Consider the following 26,268-nt stretch of genomic DNA (forward strand, 5'->3'; position numbering starts at 1 on the left):
AGTAAGTAGGTGAGACGCTCACAGGGACTCAAGTGGACGGACATGATTAGACATGGCCTGTGAGATTAATGAAGACCTTCACGGGGAGATTATATTGACTGAAGCTGATTATGCTTGAGACCATTTATTCAGCGGAATATCATTACGGATGGAACAATCCATATATCATATGCAGCCTCACCTCGCCTCAAATCACAGCCGACTACTTACTATAACACTGTTCTTTTTATTCTTTCTGTGGAGATTGTCTGAGCTGGTTCAACCTTGCCGGAGTGACGATGTAACCGCGGTGGTGTTTGTATGATGTATGGTACTATGTTGCCGAGCATGGCGGTCTCTAACCAGCATACTGTGTTACTGATATTCACTTTTTCAACAATGACATTTTACTTTTTTTAATCATTTCATCTCCATGGCCCAAGTTGTGAGTGAAAGAGAGTTTGTCACAGCTCAGGTTAGCCTGCCAGTTGGAGAAAGTCCATAAGTGCCTGATGGTGGGAGCCAAATATAGATCCCAAAGTTTGTGTATTTCTACACAGAAAGATAATAACCTGCAGAGTTGCAACTATTGAGGACAGTTTGAGGCATTGATTGGGGTTAGTGGGATGTTGGGACAGTGGGAATTGCAGTTAACCCCCGTTTTTGCCTCGGAGTGACTCCGTATCTCAATGTCTATTTTTCAAGGCAGCAATATATTCATTGCATGGTACCACTTTCTGTGTAGTGCATGCAAATGCTCCACTCCCCCGCATTTCTAGTGCACGACTTGTGTGCCCTTGGCGAGAATGACTTCATGCATCAGTTATCCAGCGCTACACATCTGTATTCCCCGCAACCCACGTTTAATATCGAGATACCTCCGACTTAGATGAGGAACATTTGAATTAGCATTCCACACTTTAACCCTCCGAGCAACATTGTAGTCCAATCAGAGTGGCCCCAGACATCATACCGGCCCAGCCCACTTTTCTACACATGAGAGGAATCTGTGCTGCCCCGCTCTGCTACTGCATGGATTACATATGTATGTAATGAATAAGGACCGGGCAGCAGAGAATAAAAGAGAGCAGGGGAACTATTGTCTTCAAAGTGAGCATTTTCAGAATATTCAGAGAGCACAGCGGGTCAACAATCCATTACATCGTGTCAAAAGTATCATAACAGACAAAGACTGCACCAAACCCCTGAGAGTGGCTCTTCATGGCTCTTCATGGCTCCTGCTGCTGGTAATATTGAAAACCAGTTTGAAGTGCGGCACTCTTACTGAAATGTGACATCTTTCTAACAGCTGTGAGCTTTAGAAGCGTACTCAGCTCAAAGCGCTGTGGAAAACCACGACTTTTTATCGATTTTCCGTGCTTCCTATGATCCTTGCACATTCAACGTTGTGGTGTCAACATTGTGCTGTTTGACGCCACAATTTAGCATGTTGTATTATTCTTCTTTAAAAGCCAATACCTTGAGGGTATGAGAGCTGCAGACAGACTGTACAACACTAATTTGACTGATTTAATTTCAGTGATTGAGAAGGTAATGCTCAGCTGTTATTGTGTGGATGGATGATGGCAGGAAGTGCATGTTCCTTCAAGAGTCTGTTGAGAGTCCTCCCTTTAAAATAACCAAACAGGAATGAGCTCAGAAAACGTCTCCCAAGGCAAAAGAACTAAGACAACAAACACAAGTAAAGGCCTGTCATTGCTTGTCATAAGACAACAATATGCCCGAGGACAATGCTGATGAATGGTGTGTCTCTTCTTTTTCTTTGTTCTTTTATGATATGCCGATAAACATTTCATTTGTCTACACTGTTATATGGATCGCCTGGCTCTCTCATCTTACAAAGACTTTACAGATGAAGAAATGCACACCAGACTGCAGTTGAGACTGAATATTTTTGCACATAATGTGTTCTAAACCATTTCATCTTTTTTCTTTTTAAATCTAAAATGCTGATCAAAACATAAACTGTTTTTCTTACATTTCTTTAACACATGGAAATTGGAGAGAAGGTGGCAGAGCAGTGTGCACATGTGACAACCAGATAATGGAGGCGTCTTTAGGTTTCCCTGGAGAAATTCAGTTGCACTCTGAGACGCCTTGATCTGCTTCAAGAACCGTAGAGGACACAGGAGTTGAATTGTCAGTACTGCAATGCACTTAAATATCCAGTGTGTTGTTCTCGGCTGTATCTCTGAAGCCAGATGAGCCTCACGAGTACGGCTGACATGAGCGAGATATGAAACCACCGTGTAGTAAACAAGGTGGAGATGGACTGTAACGGCGTGAGCAGGGTTGCTTTCTTTAATCTAATTCCTTTGATTATTTGATTCGTTTGATCAGTGAGATCCATTGTTGGTGAAGATATCTTCAAAAGATATCCTCAGGTAGCCTCAGTTTCTCCTACACACACCTACACTTTCACAAACTATACGGGGAGTCAAGACTTACACTTTAAAGACAAGGGTTTAAAATGATTATCATTAGACTACAAACACATTCCAAGTGCTTATGCAAATGAAACCACAGCCCCGTCTTCCAATTAGCGTACATTTAGAAAAGAATATAGGCTATAAACAGAACAATATGCGTCGTTCTATAGTGTTGAATTGGGCTGTAGAAGCTTTACACTGCTCCTAATCAGGGAACAAAGATGTGTCATCCTAGAACTGCTTTGCTGTTGCTTTCACTGCATTGTTGCTTGATGTACGGTGCATTGTTACCCTGTCTACGCAAGCACATACTCAATAACTATGACCCACTGGTGCAAGCTGCAACACTGCACAACAAATGAGGCACAGAGTATGTAAAAACAGCCTGCCGGAGTGGGGGGTACTCAACGACGTTCCAAGCCTCCACGGGCGCTTGGCCACCAAATGTTACAGAAAAGAGCCTCCTCTAAGCTTCGGTCACCTCTCACCCTCCACTCAGTCAGTCAGTCAGTCAGTCAGAGGAACAGATCTCAGTCAGAGAGGCTGATACTTGCTCCTATGTTGTACTTTACTTTGCTATTATTATCTAATGTGAGATGAGGACCAACATTCAATTTCAATAAAGTTCCTTTTTATCAAAACAAACAACGGCCACAAAATGTTCAATAATCACATCAAATAAATTACAGCGATTAAAAAAACCGAATTTGCTCAAACGATCAAATGAACAAATAGACCGTAGCCTGTAACACTTAAAGTCATAGACCCGACACACAGCCGTGTTATCCTTCTGACAATAATTCATTATAAGTCATGTTGATGCATGATTAATAATGTGAGATTCATGTTCCTTATTTCATGGGCTGTTTTGGATTTCTGGGGTATTGCATAGCCTTTACTGTCGAATACTGAGTTTCAGTTTCGAAGCATTCGGTTCGGCCTTTAGCACTGTCTTGGATGTAAAACACCATAAATCAAAAGGATCAAACACCAATCAAAGGTAGAACATGTTTGTATCAAAACAGTTCTTGAGAAAATAATTATTACGTTATAAACTTCCAATGAAGATCAGAAGACTTGGATGTAAATTAATCATTGCTCTATGCACAATATGGCCAACAGAAATAGTAATTTTAAAACCAATTGTGATCTTAACCCGAGGCCAGCAGAAGTGTGACAATTTTAGAGATTCCAGAGAACTAGGGTTACAATTAATAACCCTAATTCCAATTCATACTGGTGTTGCCCTACAAAAGACTTGTGGAGCCAAGAAGATGCTTGCCATGACAACACAACACAGAAAGGCCATCAACCTGTGGCACTTAAAATACCACCTTTCCACGTTAGCTATATGCATGTAGGACCTTGTTAACCCACTTGTATGTATAGTGCTCATTATGACAGTCCAATCCAGTCTTTCCCTTCTAGAAACGTCCACAATTTATTCAGAATCAAACAGTCCCCAGAGACAGGGCTCAAACGTTAAGAAACAATAGCTTCCATTTAATAGTGTGGCTTAACGAGCAGATGATAGAGGTCAGCGCTGTGTGTTTGACTCCCACAGACGGAGCTCGGAGAGCCACCGAGTGCGCGACCCGTCCTCATGTGGGTTGAAAGAACCATTAGAAAGTGCAGCATCCATTAGACCGCCAAACGCATGCTCTAGATCAGGGGTGCCCAATACGCCGATCACGATCGACCGGTCGAGGTAGTGCGGGTAGATCGCATGCCATTCAAAAACAATTAGATGTCCGCATGGCATTTGCCACTTGATTTTCTAACACACGGGTCACCACGTATGCGCGGTCAACCGCGCGAGCTACTGCAAAACTCCGGCGAGCTAATTAGTTAGCCTTCCAATTTCTTTCTACTAAAGAAGCTAAAGCTGTAGCGCTATGATTTGGGAAACTTCCAAAACCTCGCGTCAGAACTGGAGACGCAACAGAAGGCGTGTGCGTAACTTGACAGCGTGCGCTACACAGAGCAGATTGACAAGTGTCTGTCAGAGTTTGACAAACGCTTTCCAGACTTTGCTTTACTCGAGCCAGTTGCTACACTTATGTGCTGCACATTTCAGGAAGATATTGAGGTTGATTCACTCGCATCAAAAATTGCAACGCTGTTTCACCTGAACTCGTCTGGAGTGGAGGATGAGATGTTGACACTGCAAGCTGACATTCAGCTGAAGTCCAGGGCTCATGGACAGTTTTCTCACAGAGGAAAATTACCCAAACATGAGGAAATGTGATACATTCTTGACTGCATTATTCGGCTCTACTCATTTATGTGAGTCAGCCTTTTCCCACATGAAGAACATTAAGTCCAAACACCGTTCCACCATGACTGATGATCATTTGAAGTCTGCTTGAGGCGGCTACCAGCAGCTACTGTTCGGATTATGCAACTCTGGCCAATCCCTTTCAGTGCAAGTCATCACAGTAAAGTAATGACCAAAAATGTACAGAATTGCATGAACCATAAGGGTTCATGCAGCTATGCAAGGTACGCCAACATATATTGTAAATATAAAGTATACTCAGTATATATATATATATATATAAATAGATATTCAGCATTTATAATGTAGGTAGATCATTTTGACTTGGACATTTTAAAAGAAGCTCGCAAGCCTAAAAAGTGTGGGCACCCCTGCTCTAGATCGACCAATGGGGGCACTTGATCTGGAACTAAAAATGTGTGCATTTACTGCTACAGTAAAGACAAGAAAACTACAACTCAGAGGTTTGGATTCCTACTGAAAAGGGAAAGTATATTAATTGGTATTTGTCGAATAAATGTTTTCGGTATTAATGCGACCTAGCCGTTGGGTGGCGCTTTTTTTTTTCTGAGAGCACCTGTTGTTTACAGCTCTCACGTCCATGAATGATGCTCTCCCAGCTGTGTCACATCTACAATGGCCGTGTCATGGCCAGTAGATTTCAGTGTGTGCCGTACAATCTCTCCTAATATCAGCGCTTAGGAAGACGATTCCGTGCGACCGTTCCCGTGCTCTCATCTCTCAACACTGCCTGTTGAATTTCTTACCTGAAAGGCCACTGATGACAGACAGGAGGAGAAAGGGTTTCCATGGTGACCCCATACTTGTTGGAGAGGGTCCCTTCTGCAAGAGTGTTAGCAGGTCTGCGTCTTCATTAAAGCTGCCTGCAAACAGAGAGACAGGAGAGAGTTGGTCGGAGCACACACACACACACACACTTCTGGTTATCGCATACATCCGGATCCACACTGTAAACCTCCAAATCACTAAGTGACATCTTTCATATGAATCGTACAAATTATAGCTCCACCACACTATGTCATGTAAAAGAATACAATAGGTTTGTGATGAGGAAGAGAAGCTTGTGAAGTCAACAGAGTATTTCTTGTTATTTATCGAACAAATCGTATGTGGAACAAAAGCATGATGAGCCAAACGCTCTCTAATCCCCTGCAGTCCCGGCTCTTTATAGATTCCCCAAATCTATTTCATGGAATCGTGAATCCCACAGCACTGACTGGGCTCTGAAAAGGACGATTGCTAATTTTATCATATCCTAGATTCCAATGTAAGCGTATTTGTGTCCAAACTTTACACTTCAATGCGACCACGACATATTTCGTAGTCGAAGGAAAAAGGACGGATCCACACATTTCTTTGCCTCTGAAGTTTTTCACAATAAAAGTCCCACATTATTTTTGCTGCTTACTCTTCTTCCCTGTACTATTAGTAGACTTGATGTATTGAAGGATTACCACGAACAAAACTCTGCTGATTCTGTGATTTATACATTCTTCATAATAAAAGTCCACCTTCATTTTGTTATTTAAAAGCTTTTATTTTGGAGCAGCAAGATCAGGAAAATGTCGGTTGTTAATCAGCAGTAAATGAACAGGACTCAGACAGCAGGTCTCAGCTGTGCATCAGGAGAGGAACTCCGGCCAGATGGGAGGAAGATGGAGACCTGCGTTTGATAGATTGTCTGGATTGTCCCCACATGCTGTCCACACTGAGATCCGAATTCATTGCGTGCCAGGCCACCTCGGCAAGTGGTCTGGCTGATCGGATCCCAATAAGAGCAGGATCTGATTTTCAAGGCGTACAGATTTGACTGGGGCGATGCGACGCGGCATGATCGCGTGTCCCAAATCGCAACCTTTAAAGCTTACTTTACAAAGTAAAAGGATGATTGATCTTTGAAGTTATTTAATAGGTTGCTGACACACACACACACACATGTTCAGAGTATCAAACTGGCCTCTGTATGCTCCAAACACAGTGCGAATAGGAACACAGCCCTTTGGCTTGGAGTGTGAGGAATGTGTAGCTGCTGCATAAAGGACTCTGAACAAACACTCCATGTACCTTTCTAGTATACCACTATTATTCCCAAAATGAATGCAGTCGTCTACATGAACATTTCAGCACAGCAAGGTGTCCCAGGAATAATGGACGAGATGGAGGCTCTGCGTAGGGGGATGGCCTTGACTTTGTGATTTTCTGTATCAGGACACTTCTGAGCACATTCTTACACTCACACCGTACACACTGTCTTCAAATCACTTTTCTTTTTTAAAAGTTTGAGGTTCGTTTGACCTGTTTGGCTCGACATTGTTGCACGCGGCGTCGTGATGTTGCAAGAATCCTGCTGCCGTGCAATTTAAAACATGATTACTTGCATTCAAATAAACATTGCACTGAGTTAGAACACAGGTGGGACACGACGTTCATACATCACTATCAGACACGCCCCTCCGCGCACACACCCTGACAACGGGAGTTGCTCGTGCAGCTGCAAGGATGTAGTCTTTCATCAACGGACCCCTACCAGGTGCCAGGGGGTGCAACGGATCACAAAAGTCCCGGATGGATCAGGGGAAAAATCAGGGAGCAAGTATAACTTTTAGAGATGAGCTGGTCAGATGTTTTCCCCTGCCGATAAAGATTGCCGATCGTCAACGAGCCACTTCGGTCAATACAGACAGTTTTTCTGAATAAAAGTGTATTATAAGCTGCTTAGAGCTGTGAAAACATCTCATTCAAACAGCTGTACAAAGGTATCCATTTGAACACATCATGATACCATCATAGTTTACCTTCGCCCCTCTCTGTACAGATCAGCTCTAGTCCGTGTAGAATAATCACATTCACTGCCTTCAGTCAGATCGTCTTGAGCCATCCATTCCAAGCAAAACGCAACCCAGTCCTAACATTGAGGCTTCCATGATATTCTCCTGCTATTATCTTCAACAGCTCAGCATCAAAACCTGACCGTGATAACAAACACTGGCATTCAGGTGAACATTGAGTGTGAAACACTGCATCTGGATGTACGGATGCCATCCTATCTACAAAGAATGCTAATGGGAAACATTGCTGATCTGTATAAAAAAAGAGCAAGATCTGCTGAGCTTGTTATTCTCCTCCAGCGCCATTCATCGCCACGCAAAGAGCAGTACTTTATCAGCCTCTTTGTCAACATGTTTAAATGTATGCTCCCTCTCTCTCCTCCCCTCTTGTCTCACTAACGGTCTCTCTCGTCTTCATTTAGCTCGTCTGTCATGTAGATCATTAATACGGTGGCACAGGCAGCTCTGTTGGTTGAGGGAAGCATGTCCAGTCCAGATCCAGCAGGACTCGTCTCACATTCATCATTCATGCCTCCTTTTGTCTCGGCCTCACCTCGATTGCTCCCTCTTCTCCCACAATGCACCAGCCGTAGAGCTATTGGCTTAAACAATTCGCGACTTAGCAATTAGGCGGTTGTTCAGAAAAAGGAAAAGAAACAAAGAGAGATCAGCAAACACAATTATCCATTTCCGTCGTTGCAGTATGCAATGTTTTTGCTGTCTTTTCTCAGGTTTCTCAATCTGCTATGTTTAAGCCTTTTCTCTGCAGCTGGAGAAAATTGAACAAACTTCTCAATGTGAACTCTCTTTGCTCACCGATGCAAAGAACTAAATAGCTGAAGATTGGCTGTCTAGACAGCTGTCTGCCCAGGCTGCTCTTCTTTTTGTCAACAGGTTCTCACGCGGTTTTTCACCTCACTGTCGCCCTCCACTCCGCACACTTATAAAAATAAGAGCTGGCCGAGTGACGGAACATGAGCGGAGGCCTATTGGATACACTGAAAGCACACAGGTCACCTCGGGAATGGAGGCCTCCCCTGCCCCTGTCTCGCAGCACTTTACTTCCTGGCTGCGTAGGTCAGCGTGTTGGCAGACAAACCCCTGGGTACGTGTTGGACCGAGCAGCCTCCACATCAGGCCTTGTGGGAACCGGGAGGCAGAAGCACATCTACTTCCCACAGAAAACTCACCTCTGGCCTGCAGTGTGTGTTTGTTGAAGGAACACAAGAGAACACAAAGTCCAAGAACATGTTCCCGTTAGGAGGATTGTCATCAAAACTGCAAGTTGGCACGTTTGTCTTGCTTGGTTTGGTTGGTTCTGTATGATTGCCAAGTAGTTTATTTCATGCAATTATAATATGTTTACTGTAACTGCGGGTACTTTGTGTGTTAAACTGTTTTGCCTTTCTTTTACTCATAATGTGGAACAAGTTGTTGTAACATCACCATACGACCATTATGAGCTCAGAAAAAGGAGAGAAAACCTCCCGCCTGTCTGCGAACACAGCGAACGCGAGTTATTGATGAAGTTAACTTATTCAGGGCAGAGTTTTTGTTTCTTTGTTGTTTGTCTGCTAGTTTTTTGATGTTGCTCCATGAGAGGACATGAAGACATGTCAATGTCAGAGCGAAGCGTGGACTATTTATGACCAGTGTGGGAAAAAACAGCCATGTTGGAAATGCTGACATGACAAAATGGATTGTGTGGCAGGAGCAGTTTTGGAACATTATAGTGAGTTTAAAAATGCAAAGAAGTCTTTTGGGGGCATTTTGAGATGACTTGTTTTGAGTTTTACTGCATCATACTATTATATTTTGCATTATAATTAGTGATAGACTAATGTTGCTGCTGGTAAATGTGACACAGAAAATCATTCTCAAGTAATTCACTTCAGCCTGAACAATTACTGTACTTCTGTAAGAGTAACAATGCATCTTCAGATCTACACAATACACACATGGATGACATGGCTAGTTTCATTTTTACCCTTTCCTTTCGGTTTGAAATAGCTAATTATCTACTGCTGCAACCAGGACATGATCCCTCACCGGCTTGTCTGGTCATTGCCAATTGTGTTTAGAAGTAGAAGATATTTTTAAAGTTTAAAAATGGAATTCTCAGAAATGTAACAGCTCTTCATGTGTAGTGGACATTTGTACAGTTTAGAGCAGGGGTCTCAAACTCCCGGCCCGCGGGCCGAATTCGGCCCGCCACGTCATTTTATGTGGCCCGCGAATCCGCCAGCACAAAAAAAAAAAAAACTTAGAATTTTTAACTTAGAATTGATAATAAAAATATCCCCATAGTCGAAATTATGAGATAGAAAGTCGAAGTTATGAGATATAAAGTCATAACTATGATAGAAAGTCATAATTCCGAGATAGAAAGTCAAAACTATGATAGAAAGACATGATGAGATACTTAAACACAGAAGCAGCTCTTTAGCTGGTTACTGTACATTTGAAATGGAAATGTATTGTGAGTACATTGAAGACTACTTCAAACATGGCTTTAAAAACACATGAAATACTTCATGTCGGATTGTGCAAACGCACCCTTAAAAGGATTTTAAGCTTTGAACAAAGTTATTGTAATAACTTGTGTTTGATATTTGTCTTTGATATTTTCTTTAACAGTTTGATCTTTGATAGAGTAATGTGGGTTTCTGAACCCTAAATTAAAAGGATTTAAGTTGTAACAGAAATGTGCTTAAATAAATTTTTACATTTATATAACTGCATGTACAATATTTTTACACTTGAATAAACAATAATCAAATGCAGAGACAGTTATTTACCAATATGTTAGGAGTAGTTACATTTACAACCGGCCCTTTGAGGCCGACCGTGATGCTGATGTGGCCCGGAGTGAAGATGAGTTTGAGACCCCTGGCTTAGAGGCAATCTTCTTCAATTTGGGAGGAGTGGTGTTTGTTGTAAAGTGCCAAACACAACCTTATCTAACAGCGTCCCCCAGCATCAAGCATGTCTGCCGTGCACAGCTGATTAACAACTTGAAGAGCTGCACTGCTCGGCCGACAGTCCGACAGCACAATGGGTAGTTTGAGCTGAAATGTTTCATGGCTTGCACACAAGCCAGGTGCACGAGGATAATCTATTTACGGATGAGGAAGACGGAGAATTCAGATTTCACATTGCTATCAACATTTACCCGTCGTTGTAATATCAGTGTTGAAAATGCAACGGCAGAGATACAAAACAGCTGCAAAGTGCACGCCGTGATTACAGTAAATGTAGATAAAATGATATGCATTATCCTGAAAATACTAGGCTACCACTTTAGTGGCTGTGACAGTAAGTGAGGTTTTGAGATGAGAAGTATTTATCAGAGCAAGGGTCTCCTGTGTGTATCAAATATAAAGTTGGTCTGCACTCAGACAACTTACAGTTCACTCTCCTTGAATGCTCGGCATCTCACAGGACTCTGCCAGACATGTCCTTTGTGGTCTCAGCTTTCACTTTCCAGTCAACCATATACTTTATACGAGGGGGGGGGGGGGTGGTAGAGTCCTTTTCGATTCACAAGACGAGACAAAAACCCACGCAAAGCATAGAGGCTTAGAGCACAATGGCATTGAAAAGTGGACAGTCCACGAGCTATACAGACAATATTGTTTTAATTTGAATATCCTTTAAAATAAAGTGGCCACTCTTCTTGTGAATGCATACCAGCTGTTACGCAGACCTAATCTACTGAAACCGGTCCAGGAGAGGAGTCGTATATATCAGAGGAACGATTACTTATGTTTCCCTGGAAGCGGAATCTCCTCCGATTTGCTCTTTCGTGGAGTACTCTTCAAAAACAGAGCACACTCCACAGTATCCTGGAACTCTTCCAGGTGTGTGTCGTGCCCATTAGCGGGCTGGAGGAGCTGGATTCTGCCACGCTTCAGTCCGGGCGATCACCGCCCAGACAGATGGTTATTAATGGGGGTAGAGCGCAGGGTGCAACGAGGTGCACCGAGGGCTCTGAACGCGATGCTTCTACTTAGTGTCATGCCGGTGTTCCCACGCAGACATTGTTTTTCACCTGGCTGAGGGTCGGACAAACCAAGTCACACATATCGCCTGGTCATCACAGCAGCTGCGTTGTTATCAATACGAGACAGCAAGTGTGTGAATGAACTGCAGTGTGTGCCTTCAATTTGTATTTTTTACGAGTACTGTGCTAGTATATGTACCGTGTTTGCCAGCACTAATACTTTGTGTAGTACTGGGGAAATTCACCAACCTGTTGAGGTGTGAATCTTGCAGTATCTCACCATTCCATTTTCCATTCTTGGGGTCACGAACTGATTCAAAAAACGATTTTCGATTCAAAGCGGAAATTGAAGCAGTGTGGCAAATGATGGTATTAGGGCAGAGTAACATATGTTTAAGATTATGGAGCTTTGATATTTAAGAGGTTCTATCTACTGATTGCAATAACGTAAACACACGAAGGCCAAAGCTATCCATTAGGGGTGTAACGGTTCACAAAATTCACGGTTCGGTACGATACAGTGGAGCCACGGTTCGGTACGTTTCGGTACAGTAGAAAACTATAAATGCCAGAGAAATGTACTTGATTTTAAAATATATTTATTCATTACAACTAACATCATAAAGGTATTCTTTGACTTTGAACAATGATGGAACTATACCTGAGTGACCCATCTTCTGGGGTGTCTTCTTAGCAACACAGAAGCATAAAAAACTAAAACTGCTCCTTAATGTTATGTAGTATTGTTACTTACATCTTGTATTGTTACTTACATCTTGCAAAAGAGATTTTTAATCTCAATGGGACTACCTGGTTAAATAAAGGTTTTTAAAAAAAAAAAGTTTTTTTTTTCAAATGTATTCGGTTCGTCATGCGTACCGAACCGTGAGCCTCGTACCGAACGGTTCAATACGAATACGCGCATCGTTACACCCCTACTATTTATTTATTCATGCTAAACTTGCACAAATAAACACGTGTAAACAAAATGTTTTGTAGTATTTCTCAATTCTCAGTGAGATCAAGTTCCACCAAAACGATGTAAATGCTGCCAGTTATTAACTGAAATGGGTAGGCTAGCTGCCTTTGTAATACAAGTCATAAATGTGATTTTTGTTTTGGAAAAACAATGATTTTTGGAAGTTGTGAATCGATTTAGACTCTTAGAAGATCAGAATCTCTGTTACATAATCAACAATAACGTGTTATGGATTATTCAGCAACTAGCCTGTTTCTCTGTTCATGGTTAAGTTAAAATATTTCATGGATCTAACCTTTTTTTTTTCACCAAAGGTGTTAGAGCAGCAAAGGTTGAGTCATGAAGGCAAACGTAGACCCTGATGACACTTATCACACTCACATATACACATATAGCCTGATTGTAATTATCGTCTTCACGCCCTCTCGGCTCACCTTGTCACCGCTTCCAATTAGCATGCGTCTACATTAAGGAAGGGAAGTATATCGAAGGACGACACCGAAAATATAATCAGTGCCGTCGTAGTCGAGTTCAGCACTTGTCACTGACACAAAAACACACACACACTGTGTTAAACTACAGATTCAAGTTGAAGGAAATTCTCTTTCCCATTTGTAAAATTAGCTTTTTTTCCTTAAATTCTTTTTTTGTATTCTTGATTTTTAGGTAATCTTATGAATGTTTTTGTACTTAATGTAAATGGACTGTGTGTATTTATATGAAATACATATATCTGCAAATAAAATAACACAAGGGGTAACTTATGAGCCTTCTTTCGGTTACTAAAATGCTAGCGCTGACACCCACCGCGTGCCCTGCTCTACGATGACAGTAATAAGTGCTCGAGGTACTAGTGATTACAGTTGTGGTAATGATAGTAATATCGTAGCAGTAGCGTCTGTAATGGAACCAATAGCGGTAGCAGAGGCAAACATCTGCTTTCTCCTCAGTATCCATTTGAATACAATCATCCTAAAAAAGATGTGCATGAGCCAGTGAAAGAATGGCACTTCACTGCTCTCCGTGGTGCTTATCTCTGCTCGTATAGTTGTGGATATTGTCACATGAACACTTGAAGACACGGGTGCTCCACTAATATGAATGGCAGACTTGCTTTCGGCCTAGATCCAATACATTATGATGCAGCACATCATTTAAATTGTGTGGGTGATACATTCTATAATACTGTAGAATATGATACATATATGTTCTCGGTGGACACAGAAGTGGAACAAACCAGACACAGAAGCACCGCATGCCGCTGTGGCAGCATTTAAAGAGCCGCCTTGACTTCAAAAGCTTCCTTTTACAGGGACACTTTGTCCTGGACGATATAGGGTCTCGCTCGCCCCTTCCTCACAGACTTCCATCAGACGTGAAGGCAATTGAACCTGTCATCATGTACACACTAGAGCTGGAGAAGAAGGTGCCAACTACAGACCAGAGGGGATCTGTGTAACTCTGTCTTCCTCCATTCCTCTGGTGTGGACAAAAACATTTTAGGATAAAGCACACGGGGTTATGGCAGTCTTAGGTATCAACTGCTTCCTGACAAGAAGCTTGATGTGATGTGAACATATAAATAAAAACATTTCAAAATGGTCACAATTACAATTTGTAAATATTTAGTTTCTGTGTAATTCGAAGTTATTCATGAATATTAGGATCTTTGTGTCACTGAGTGGAGGTGGCTGTGTCTCAGAAAAGCAGAGCGGGTCATCCACTAATCAGAAGGTCGGCGGTTTGAGTCCCTCCCATATACTGTGTGATTGTGTGTGTAAATGAGCATTTAGTTCAGCACCCGGTGAAGCAGCCTCTGCTATCAGTGTGTGAATGGGTGAATTTTGGAAAGTAGTGTAAAGTGCTTTGAGTGGTTGAACGACTACAAAGTCCATTTCCTGTTAATGTGAAAGCCTTGGAACGAGTTTGAACAATACACATTAACTAACAAGCTAAATCTTTTCAGTGAAATTATACGTCCAAATAAGTACCCGGTCAAGTGGAGCTGCACAGTTCAATCTGTTCTACAGGCTCTACCTAGTGCAGTCATTCTCAGGGGGGAAAAGCATGATAACAAAATGAACATTTTGGAATGTGTAGTTAGAAAAACACGATTTGGAGATTTGTTTTTTTGTGTATTTCAGCCTATACAAGCCGCTAAGCTCTTTAGAATGATTCTCGTTACACACACGAGAGCTTTTAATCCGAGTGCACGGGGATGAAGTTAAAACATGATAATGCGGGGATTACTCTCACCACAATCGCACTCCCTTTGACCAAAACAAGCCCTTTTTGTTAAATGGACATATTTACTTGATTAGCCTTCAGCTAAGTCACGTTAAAGCCACAGCAAAGTCTGCTAGGAAGGACCAGGTGCAGGAGGGGATAACGGGGAATTCCCATCGGCAAATAGCGATAGCAGGGAAGATGCAACATTTGTATCAGATGAACAAGGCGTTAAAGCTAGAATTAAAGCTACAGCATGCAACTTGATGCTTTCAGCCACTTTGTGTATCAGTTCCCACTATCAACCCCCTCCACTCGTCACTCAACTGGTTGGGTGGGGGGGGGGGGGGGGGTTGGTGAGGCAAACAGCATAGATGAAGCCATCAAAGGTGTTGGAGAAGCAGCCAATCAGAAAGCAACGTGGACGTTCGTATGGTTTCTGAACAGCTCCTCTGTGGGTGGGTGTGTGTGTGTGTTTTTGCCGTTGTTCACCAAGTGATCAACTGCTCATATGGATCAGAAAGCTTGGAACAAATTCATTGCGATACAAAATGCTGTTTAAATGATTTGCGTATCAAGTAGTCAGCTCACAGTGTTCACTTTGAGTCTTTTCATACGGATGGTACATGTTGAATATTTAAAAACTACAGTAATTCTATTTCTTTACTCCCTTGTTATTTCACTTTTAGGACTCCTCTGTGTTCCGGCTGGCCAGCAGCTGCTGCTGCTGCTGCTGCACATGCAGAATTCATGACGGTTACGATGAAGTCATTTTCTCTCAGAGTGAAATGTATTCTCCTCGGAGCTAATGACCAACTGCCAAAAACGAGCCAACGAGATGCAGCGGGGCGACTCGGGTTTCCTTCTTCTGCAGAGGCAACGTGATGGAGACAGAAGAGGTGGAGGAAAGCACCTGGGGTTGAAGCCACGTTTGAAACAGCTGTACTGTATTTGAAAAACAGTCGATATAATTCAGTAACAAGCGAAGCTGTCCTCATTACGTTAAGATTCATGTAATAAACACACAAATGCCAATTAGATGGTAATCTGCATGAAAATAAAGGAAAACACAACAACATCCGGTTATAATAATCATCCGCTTATTGTCGATTGGCCCCGGGATGACGTGATCACTGGAAAACCATTCAGAAACAATTGCAGGCAAACAGCGGGAGGTGAAATTAATTTGCTGCATAATTTTAGGCTGACATTTTGTAGCCTCATTGTACTGAATATATTCAAGACTTTCACAGATCTTTGTTTTTTTCCATCATCTCAACATTCCAGCTTATCAATTAAATATCAAACAATGTCCAGCTCAACTGCAGTCACTATTTTATTCTTTACACTCCCGGTGTCATCGCCCACAGCTTTTAAAACATACCCACGCCACTCAAAACTGCATCTGCAGCAGAAAGGCCGGTGGGAGTCCTGCGTTAATGCAAACCTGGGCCGATAGGGCGGGCACTTAATTCTGGAAGCAAAAAACGGAGGAGAATTTCCTGCATCCGCCTCGTACAGAGAACTAAGCAGCGTAACGGGAATGACTCATTACCCATTTAATGTCGTGTTTACATGTTGCTATTCTGAGCACTAGGTCTTTGTGTGAGTAAGGAATCACGGAAACTGCTTGTTTGTATTGAAGAGGGAAAATAAAGTGGACAAGTACAAGTTGTACGTGGAAGTACAGTAACATTCTTCCAGAGAGAGGTCCGTTGGTTGGTTTGTTGTCGGACAAATATGATTTTGTCTTTTCAGGAAGTAATCAAGTAGCACTCCTAAAGACTTAGAAGCATGTGGACTAATAACCATAAATGCAAAATTTAACCAAACATCTTTTGTTTAACTGGCTTTAAAAACATTTTAGACAAAATAAAATAAAAAAAAGTACAGTTTAAAGTGGTTTGTAATCTATTTTCCACCGCGGTAAAGTTCAGGTTTAGCATAAAAGTTTATTATAAGTTCCAAGTGGGGAGAAATCATTAAATCAGGTTGTCAACAAGTGCAACGTGAAGCAAATACATTCACTGGTGTTGCTGCTTCCTTCTGACATGCATAAAGACAGGCCTGTGGATATCTGCATCTATCCCACACAGACACAACCAGAACAGGAACCCAGAGGATGCAACATGCACCCGTTTATGAAACAGACTTAAACTGACCTATAGGTAGCCAGTTTGTTGCACACCAAACTCAACATGTAGGGGATTTGCAGAGCTGTGCTGTACCGTCTCCCAGAATAACGATACATAAAGATGTCTTCTATCTTCAACAACACTATTGCAACATTGTCCATTGGTGGGTGATGTTACAGCATGTGTGCCCTAAAATGAGCTCCATCTGTATTGATTTCAACAGAATACTGCTGATCATTGAGCGTCATTATCCACATTCATGCATCTTTTAAACATGTTTTTGGTAATATTGTCCTCCACAGTCAAATCGACAGTCTGTACTTGAAAAGCAGAGTCAGACTGTAGTGATGTCGTCATCAACAGACAAATCCTGGAGCTGCTTCACAGACGGTGAATAATGACACAAATCCCGGGACGCCATGGCAGCACCCATGGTGATGTGACTGGGACGTCTTCTGAATCACAGCTGAAAGCCCGTCGCTGGGATGAAACTCATTTGGATGCAATATTTAAAAGAGAAAATCCTCTGAGCCCACAGCGTCACTTATTAATTCAGTCTCGCTGGATGAGCTCCAAAAAGGTCACCTGATGACATCACGATCCAGGTCTGGGTGCTCAGCTTTGCAGCAAAGGGAGGCGCTGTGTATATAGGTTCTGAATTTGCTGAATATAATGTGAGCTCTGTTTCGAGTGGGATTTCTCTGCAACATTGTTTTCAGGTGGTATCAAAGAGCAGCTTCTCCACACTCGTTTACACAGCTGATGGGCCTCAGAATGCCATCTATTGCACCGGGAAGGTGCTTTGAAACGGTTTGATAAAATGGAAAAGCTTTTTATATTTCTAATAGGCTCAAAAAATCCCATAAACAGAAAACACAACATTAAGATGGATGTTAATGACCAGTTCCATTAAATACCACCAGGCCAATCACGAGGTAGAGACAATGTTCCCTCGGATCTAGTGACACAAAATGCATCGTCGAAGAAGTGATGTGGGAGACAACTCTGCGCTCCGAAGCGCGTCTTGAAGAAATATGACCCTGAATACATTAAATGTGGATTCATAATGGCAGCCAGTGATGGGTGAGGGGAAGCCGAATATTTATTTTGCTCATTACAGGTGGCATTGGCATAACACTTATTTATGGCCCAGTTTATACTTCCTCCGTTTTTTTCCCCTCATTTATTTGGAAAGGTTATCCTCAGAATTATATATTACCAATCAGAGGTGGGCCTTCAATTAAAAAGAGGTTGAGGAGTCTTATTCAGCGTCAGCTGCAGTCTGACGTTGATGAGAACGACGTGACGGCATTCTGCATCCGACCTAACGAGAGCAACGGGCGTCTTCCTGATCACTGCGTTATTGTCTCAGGCATACAATCACATGAGAGGAACAATGGTGGCTATCAGCATTCCCAAGAGAGATGGCATCATAACAATCCTCCACTGAGTGTGAAGACAGCCTGTGTAACCCCTTACAACAATAGCCAATCCAAACTCCAGGGACGAGGTCTATTCAAATAGGTCACTGATGGTTATCCATATGAGTAATTGGGGTAAACACTTTATTATTTGGTCTTTAGGAAATATGCCATGTGATAACCGTCAGTGCTAAAGCCTCAGTGAGCTTCTTGGGGTTGGTGCATCCATGTATCTGCTCACTGCTACTCTTTGATGCTTAATCGTCCAGTCAGCCGGAGAGGACGTCTAGAAGTTTGTGTCAGATCGCCCCCCAAAACCTCGCAAATTGGAGCGAAAGTGTGAACTGGGCGGTCGCTTCTGCCGCTTGAAACAGAGACAAATACGGCTGTGTGTTTGTTTTTTGTAGCCTCTGCCGTACGTCTTCACAACAAGAAAACCACAAATAAAAACGTTCGGCCGCTGAAAAAATGGTTCTCCCACACCCTCGGACTAGTTAGTGTGTGTTAGAAGAGCTCCGCTGCCGTCTCCCACGCGGAGACAGGAGAGACGACTCCTGCCCACGCTTCACCGGCACACATTCACAGAGAATGGCTACTGCTGATACAAACAAAATGTTTAAAAAGTCACACAAAACAGGTGGAATTCCTGGATATGAGAGCATATTCTCAAACTCTGTCCTCGTACCTGACATTCAGCCGGCTGCTGCAGTTGAGGCGAGCGATGTGTGACTGCTCAGAGGCGGCTTCCTGTTCGTTGTTTGAACGGTTTGTTCGTCTCCGTATCTCCTTCGTCGCAAGCGACGTCCCAGAAACTGCTGACCCGATTTTGACAAAAGTGATGCGTCTTCTTCCTAAGAACCAGCGTTTCACTAAAATTACAATGATCCCTCTAAAGGGCCCCGCTGCAAATAAGGGAGATCATATGGCCCGTCTTGTATGACACACCATCATGAATCGTTGCGTTTCGCCATGAGGCATTTCCCCAAACTGACACCACCAATTGTGTTTTTCCAGATTTTAAGGAAAGTGGATGTTGCCAATGTTGCCGCTTGAACGCGTTCTCAAAAGGGACCTACTCACCCTTCGTCCACTTTCATAAAAAGTGCAATATCACTGCGATGCTCGAGATGAGGTCTAATTGAATTGATGACGTGACAGACGAAGAATTAAGCTCCCTTGATCCCTGACGACACCCTCAATAGATCCTTGAAGAGAGATAATGATTAACACACTGAGATGAAGCGGTGTGGACACAGTGGTTCTGTGCGGTGCCCTATGCTGACTTCAGTGAGTCTCCGGACGCACAATTATCTTTTCCTGTACGTTTTTCTGTTCCTCCTTTCTACCGCCGAGCATAGCTGTCTTCGAAGTCTCTTGCTACCACTTTTCACCCCTCAGTGGTTTTAATTGTCCTGATGACCTCAATCAAAAGGCAATTACCAAAGAGAAGAGCGGCGCAGGCAATTATTGTGTTCAACACGAGATAGAGCACACCTGAGCGGAGCGAGAACCTGTTCACGCCGGTGAAATTACACGTGCCGCCAGTGACGGCTGTCGCAGTGAAGACGTGAGCGTGAAGAAAGTGTGCCTGAAATTCTTATGTGTCCTCAGAGAAGACACTGACACTTCAAAGCCCGATGAGCAAGGTGCTACTGTTTGAAGCGGCGCACGTGAAGCTATGCGGAGGAATTCAGGGCAAGCCGAGATGAGTCGGAAAAATAGGTTAAGACGGACTGCGAGCGTACGGACACTTCTGCTCTGCTATAAAGTAACTGAATCGAATTGTCTCCGAATTTGAGAAATCCTCTGGACATTACTTTGCAGTCCACCAATTATTGGCACTGCAGTAAAAATGAGGCCTAGTCCATGAAGCTAAATCCTCATGCAATGCTTTGTGAGGTTGTTGAAACCCATTATTGTTTCGGGAATTGATGCAGGGATGCACACGGAGGCTGCTGGAAGGAAGGAATTGTTCTGGACTGAGAGAGGAGGAAGCCACAGAAGTGTTCATCATATCTGCAGCTGCTGGGGATTATGGGAAGGGAATTCTGCGGCCAAATCCACGTCACAAACAAATATAAAAAAATCACTAACACTTTCTAATGTGTATAAACCCACCTATAATATCTGATAGTCTGCTTAGTGAACCGTAAAGGTCTGGCTATAAGCACTCAAAAATGTTCATAATGCTTCATAAAGCATTATATAATGACTTATAAAGGCACGTTTGATAAAACTTATGGTTGTTGGTTTTTGCAAGGATCATAATGTATTATAATTCCTGCAATTGTACAATATTATAATTACTGTTATAATGCATTATAATGCGACTTTAGGTCATTGAAAGGTGTTTGCTTTCAGCAAATTTAAAAATATCAACTATATGATAGAATAACATGCAAAACATTGAAAAATGAATTTGTACTTTACTTAAAGCAAACAATGACCACTTAGACTAACTTATAAACATCATATTGCATTATAACAATGATTATAATGTATAACAACTCAGGGAATTATACTATGATCCGTGCAAAAGAAAATGTCTGAGTGACCAATTATGAAGTATTATGATACTTGACCTTGTGAATAATAATAAAATGCTTTATAATGTGAATAATGCTTACTGTTATAAAGCAGTATGAATATGCATGAGTGCTTATAACGTTAGTTATAACACATTTTGGATTCCTGTTGAGTTAGACTTTTAACGTCTGTGTGAATGTCTCGCCTTCTCTTCCATCCGGTCTTTTGCAACCACTAAAAACCATTTGGCCAAAAACAACCAAGTGATTTATTGATACTGATGCACCCTTTCAGCGTTCTTCCACTCACCCCTCTCTCCCAAACAATGCACGATACTATTTTCTTAGAAATAACGAGGATGTCAAGTTACTTTAGCGTCGGATTCCCTGCAGAGGCCACCGAGGGGATTACACAGACCTGAGGGAGAGACGGTTGAGCACATCACCGTGAAGCATTTAAAGGTTGAATAGCGGCATGCAAATGATGCATCCAGCTGGTTCACCATGGCTCGTGAATCCAAGTGTTGTCCCCAAAACATAAGCAAAGGTAAGCAGGTGAACCTTTCTGTTTTTATGTACAGTAAGTAGAAATATAGATGCTGGCAGCAGCAACGCTAACTGTCCAGAGAAATTGATACGACTGAGAAACAGCACACCAAGCCACTGTCACAAGTATAAAGCTCATTTCAAATTACAATACAACACTCGGACAGCTTTGTTTCAACACAGTCAGTTTAACATCGATTCACATTTTTCCACCAGCATATTTTTTTACATTATAATGCTATTGATAGGAAATGTGATACTTAAATAAGCAAGTAAGTGGACCGAGGCTTTATCTCTCGTTGTGAAAGCGATCAATAAGCCTTGGATGAAAAGTTTCTTTGGAGCCGACTGTGGCTGAGTCATGCTGGTGCACCCAACCCACACCATGTTTGTTACGGAAGGGCAACTCTGTGCTTTTTCCTTTGTAAAAGCAAGCGCTATAACAACATGCCCACCGAATATCAGGGCTTGCTCTGCATATTGTAGAGATTTGGAATTCAAATTGAGTTTAGAATTTGACAAACTGGTCAGTAAATGTGTTAGCACCTGAAGACGAAGTCCTTCCTTAGTGCATGCTTGTTGGACACAAACATGTGTTGTCTAATTGACTGACCGCGTGTTGTTTCTGTCACTAAGACACCATGTTTAGTCAAACCTAAATAGTGAAGGCAGCAGCTTGCAGAGGGCTTAGCGGACGTACAGACCAGACAGTAAAAGTTGGCTGCAAGAACACGTTCATATTCATATCTTAACTTTCTCATACCTTTTTTTTTACACTTAATTAAAGATTAATGCCAGTGGTAAATGTCCGTGCGTTCAAGAGAATTGCATAATTAATGGCCCAATAAGACCGTATACTGTAAGCATGTACGTCCCATATGTCCTACATTAAAGTCCTGCTTTTGGAGATCAATAAAAGGAATGTCTTTCATTTTTAACAGCGTCAGCAGCAGAATTAAATGACCCGAAGACAAATAACTAGCGCTGGTAACGCCGTGTCACCTGAGAGTCGTACCGTCACTGAAATTAAGAAGAAACGGTTCAATATAAAAAGCCGCAGAAAGTCGATCAATGACTTCAACAGGAGGGGGTCAAATCATTTTAACATGTAAGTAATTATTGCAGTGTTATATAATATCATCAAAAGCCAATTCAAATGAATGGTGAAACTGTATGATTGTGAATAAATATTAGCCTTTAATTGGAATTGCATAGTCAAACAGGATAAAGTAAAACAAATAGAAAAGGTCAAAATAATTACATAAATGATTAAACAAAATCATTTTAATCTATTTCGATGGTTTTCAAACTCAAAATTGCTTCAACTTAATGAAATATATACAATATAACAGTGAATAACTTGAATATCAGCCGACTCCTACAACCGGTCTAAAGCACGAAGTGGTGTTCGTCAGAGTAAACTTAAAATACGAGAACATTGGTGGATTTGGCTCTAGTTCTCCTAAATCACTCATACAACCACTTAAAAACAAATCCGTTCTTACGAGTGGTTTCGGCATGAGGCCCATTATGGCAAGATTAACTGTATCGATGGCAAACATAGCTGTTTGATTTCCATACAAGTACCATCCATCCATCCATCCATTTTCCTCCGCTTATCCGGGGTCGGGTGGCGGTGGCAGCAGGCTGACCCAGACCTCCCTATCACCGGCAACATGTTCCAGCTCATGCTGGGGGATCCCGAGGTGTTCCCAGGCCAGCTGGGAGATATAATCCCTCCAGCGTGTTCTGGGTCTTCCCCGGGGTCTCTTCCCAGTTGGACGTGCCTGGAAAACCTCCAGTGGGAGGCGTCCAGGCGGCATCCTAATTAGATGCCCGAACCACCTCAGCTGTCTCCTTTCGACGCGAAGGAGTAGCGGCTCGACTCCAAGCTCCCTCCTGATGACCGAGCTCCTTACCCTATCTCTAAGGCTGAGCCCGGCCACCCTACGGAGGAAGCTCATTTCGGCCGCTTGTAGCCGCGACCTTGTCCTTTCGGTCACGACCCAGGGTTCGTGACCATAGGTGAGGGTCGGAACGTAGACCGAGTGGTAAATTGAGAGCTTTGCCTTCCGGCTCAGCTCCCTCTTCACCAAGACGGTCCGGTGCAGCGCCTGCTTTACTGCTGCAGCCGCACCGATCCGCCTGTCGATCTCCCGCTCCATCTTACCCTCACTCATGAACAAGACCCCGAGATACTTGAACTCCTTCGCTTGAGGTAGGCACTCCGTCCCCACCTGGAGGGATAAATCCACCGGTTTCCGGCAGAGAACCATGGCCTCAGATTTGGAGGTGCTAACTCTCATCCCCGCCGCTTCACACTCGGCTGCAAACCGCCCCATGCTGGAGGTCACGATCCGAGGAGGCTAACAGGACTACATCATCTGCAAACAGCAGAGAGGCGATCCCGAGACCCCCGAACCTGACGTTCTCCGCCCCCAGGCTGCGCCTAGATATCCTGTCCATGAAAGTCACGAACAGGACCGGTGACAAAGGGCAGCCCGGGCGGAGGCCAACACCCACCGGGAACGTGTCTGAGTTATTGCAGAGAATGCGGAGAAGTACCAGACAAGTTAAATATTTCTGTATGGTCCAAGAATACTACTTTGACAAAAATATTGTTGCAATGATGTGGAAATATAGGTAGTTGAGTTTGTTGTCGGCTAGATATGTTGAGGTTGTGACCTTTGCTGGGAGGACATTTTAACCAGACGAGGAATAACTGCAGCTGTGGACCTGAACACCTGCCCTTTCTTTAAGGTCGTAGTCGTACTGTAAAAAAGGAGATCAAAAAAAGTGTGCCACATACACAGAAGTCTGACGGATCTAACTGACAATTCATTTATTCTGATAAATAATCAATCTCTCCATCATAAAGCATTGAATAAAGCTGCCAAGGAAGGTGAAGACGAGCTGACACTAGTGAGCCAGGTTAACAGAGAGAGGTGTCACGGACCCTGTCACGATTGAGCCTCCGATAAGTATGCGTCCATCTAAAGTGGCTTTACTTCTTCTGAGATGTTGCCTTTGTGGCAGGCAGATTGTTTTACTCGATTCTCATCTGCGACACGGCAAAAGCGGCAACTGCACGGGAACCCCTTCGGTGCTTTGAATGACACGCGTTTACCTCCAGCAAGCGCCTGATTACCCTCACCTGAGCCTGATTACCCTCACCTGAGCCTGATTACCCTCACCTGAGCTTAATCGAGGAGCACACTTTAGTCCGGTTCATTGGATCAAGTGAGCATTGATTGGGATACGTTTAATTTTGCGTTAAATTATTTTAGGTCGGTTTTTGATATACTGTATATATATATGATTAATTAATCAAAAACATTTCTGGACATTTGATTAAACCGGACTTTTAACTTCCTCGGGTCTTCACTGGGGTTTACTCGATCACAAACCACGGGGTGTTAATCAACCCTTTTAAGAGTGTGTGTAAACAACTTGATCAGAACGTCCATTGCTTTCAATAAGGGGCAAGTTAACACTTTCTAATGGAAAGATTGGAACATTCTGTCAGGTACATTGTTTCTATTTGAACTGTTTTCCTTGAATCTACGATCTGAGGCAGCACGCTCGCTCACCTTGTTGAGCCAAAAGACATTCCCCAGAGAAGATGCACCACTCACTCTCCTATTGTTTGTCACTTACTCGCGCTGCCTCCCACTTCTCACAGTGTTGCATCTTCCTCAGGGATCTGTGTACATGTGTTATCTACTCGTTTCTGCAAGGTAAACTGAAGGCGTGTTTATCTTTCTGGTTGTTGTTTTTTAACTCCAACTCTTGCATCAGTGCAAAAACACAGAAAAAACAAGACGTATTGCACATAGTATTGTGCCCAAAGAAATAGAAAAGGAGTAGAATGAATATTCCCATTCAAATCATAATTTTTTATGAATACCGTTTTTTATTGCGACCGTTGTAGCGGGCCAACTTCTGAACCGACTTATTACAAGTCGAGGAGGTGAGGTCTTGTTGTAACTGAACCAAAAAACGAGCAGTGAAGTAGTGAAGTTACGGAGCGTAGAGAGACTCAATGAGAATATTTAACAACTTAATGCTTCACCCATCTTCTCACAGTGCCTGATGTCTGACAACTTTGTGCAGCTTTTTTTCCCAGTAACCAGTGTAGCATTAAAGCATGGGTAGAATTAGCAAGCGGGCCAGACGGCTGGCTTAGTTAGCTAGCTTGCTAGTTCTGCCGTGCTTTAATGCTACACTGCTTACAGAAAATGAGCTGAACAGCGTGCTGGTGGTCAGCTGGGTCGAACAGCAACTCTCCCTCACTCCCTGCCCGCCCGCCGCTATGGAGGAGGACGAGCTACCGCGCTAACTGGCCGGCCATCCGTCTCTGGAGCCGTGTCAGCTCCTTTTCCTGCGAGCTGCTAAGACCTTTTTTTTGTACTAGTGTAAATAGCCAGACTCATTACATCCCGTTCTGGGTAGGTATTTTTTTAGAGACAATCTTATGCTGTAAAAGAAGTAATGAATAGTATTGTCACGGTTCAAAATGATTGCTTCTATTGAGACCCTGCCTATCTCGATACTGATAGCTATATCCTGGGACCAACAGTTTATTTCCTGTCCACTTGCTCCCACACGCAGCAATTCTAAAACCATGCACTCCTGCAACATCCCGATCCCAATGCCATCCTCTACAGCAGAGCGCTACACACACACACACACACACACACACACACACACACACACACACACACACACACACTCCGCCTGGCTTTCGTACATCAATGGAACTCATAGGAAATATCCTACAGCTCTTATTGAAACACCATGATTTTTAGAGTACTGGTACTAATAAAATGGGGCATAATGCCATTTGTAACAGCAGGGTACCTTTCTATTATTCATAT

The 26,268-nt window shown here is 42.8% G+C and overlaps 1 protein-coding gene across 2 annotated transcripts in view; it reads right to left on the bottom strand.

Moving 5' to 3' along the window:
• Positions 1–26,268, bottom strand: part of cntn5 (contactin 5) — a 99,077-nt gene that overhangs the window by 58,579 nt on the left and 14,230 nt on the right. For both annotated transcript variants that reach the window (XM_079272616.1, XM_079272615.1), the window contains exon 2: positions 5,475–5,591. In XM_079272616.1, the coding sequence (XP_079128742.1) occupies positions 5,475–5,529 (55 nt within the window). In that variant the 5' untranslated portion in view covers positions 5,530–5,591. The remainder of the gene's footprint in view (positions 1–5,474; positions 5,592–26,268) is intronic.

The sequence above is a fragment of the Melanostigma gelatinosum genome (genome assembly GCF_949748355.1).
Source record: "Melanostigma gelatinosum genome assembly, chromosome: 7".
Lineage (NCBI taxonomy): Eukaryota > Metazoa > Chordata > Actinopteri > Perciformes > Zoarcidae > Melanostigma > Melanostigma gelatinosum.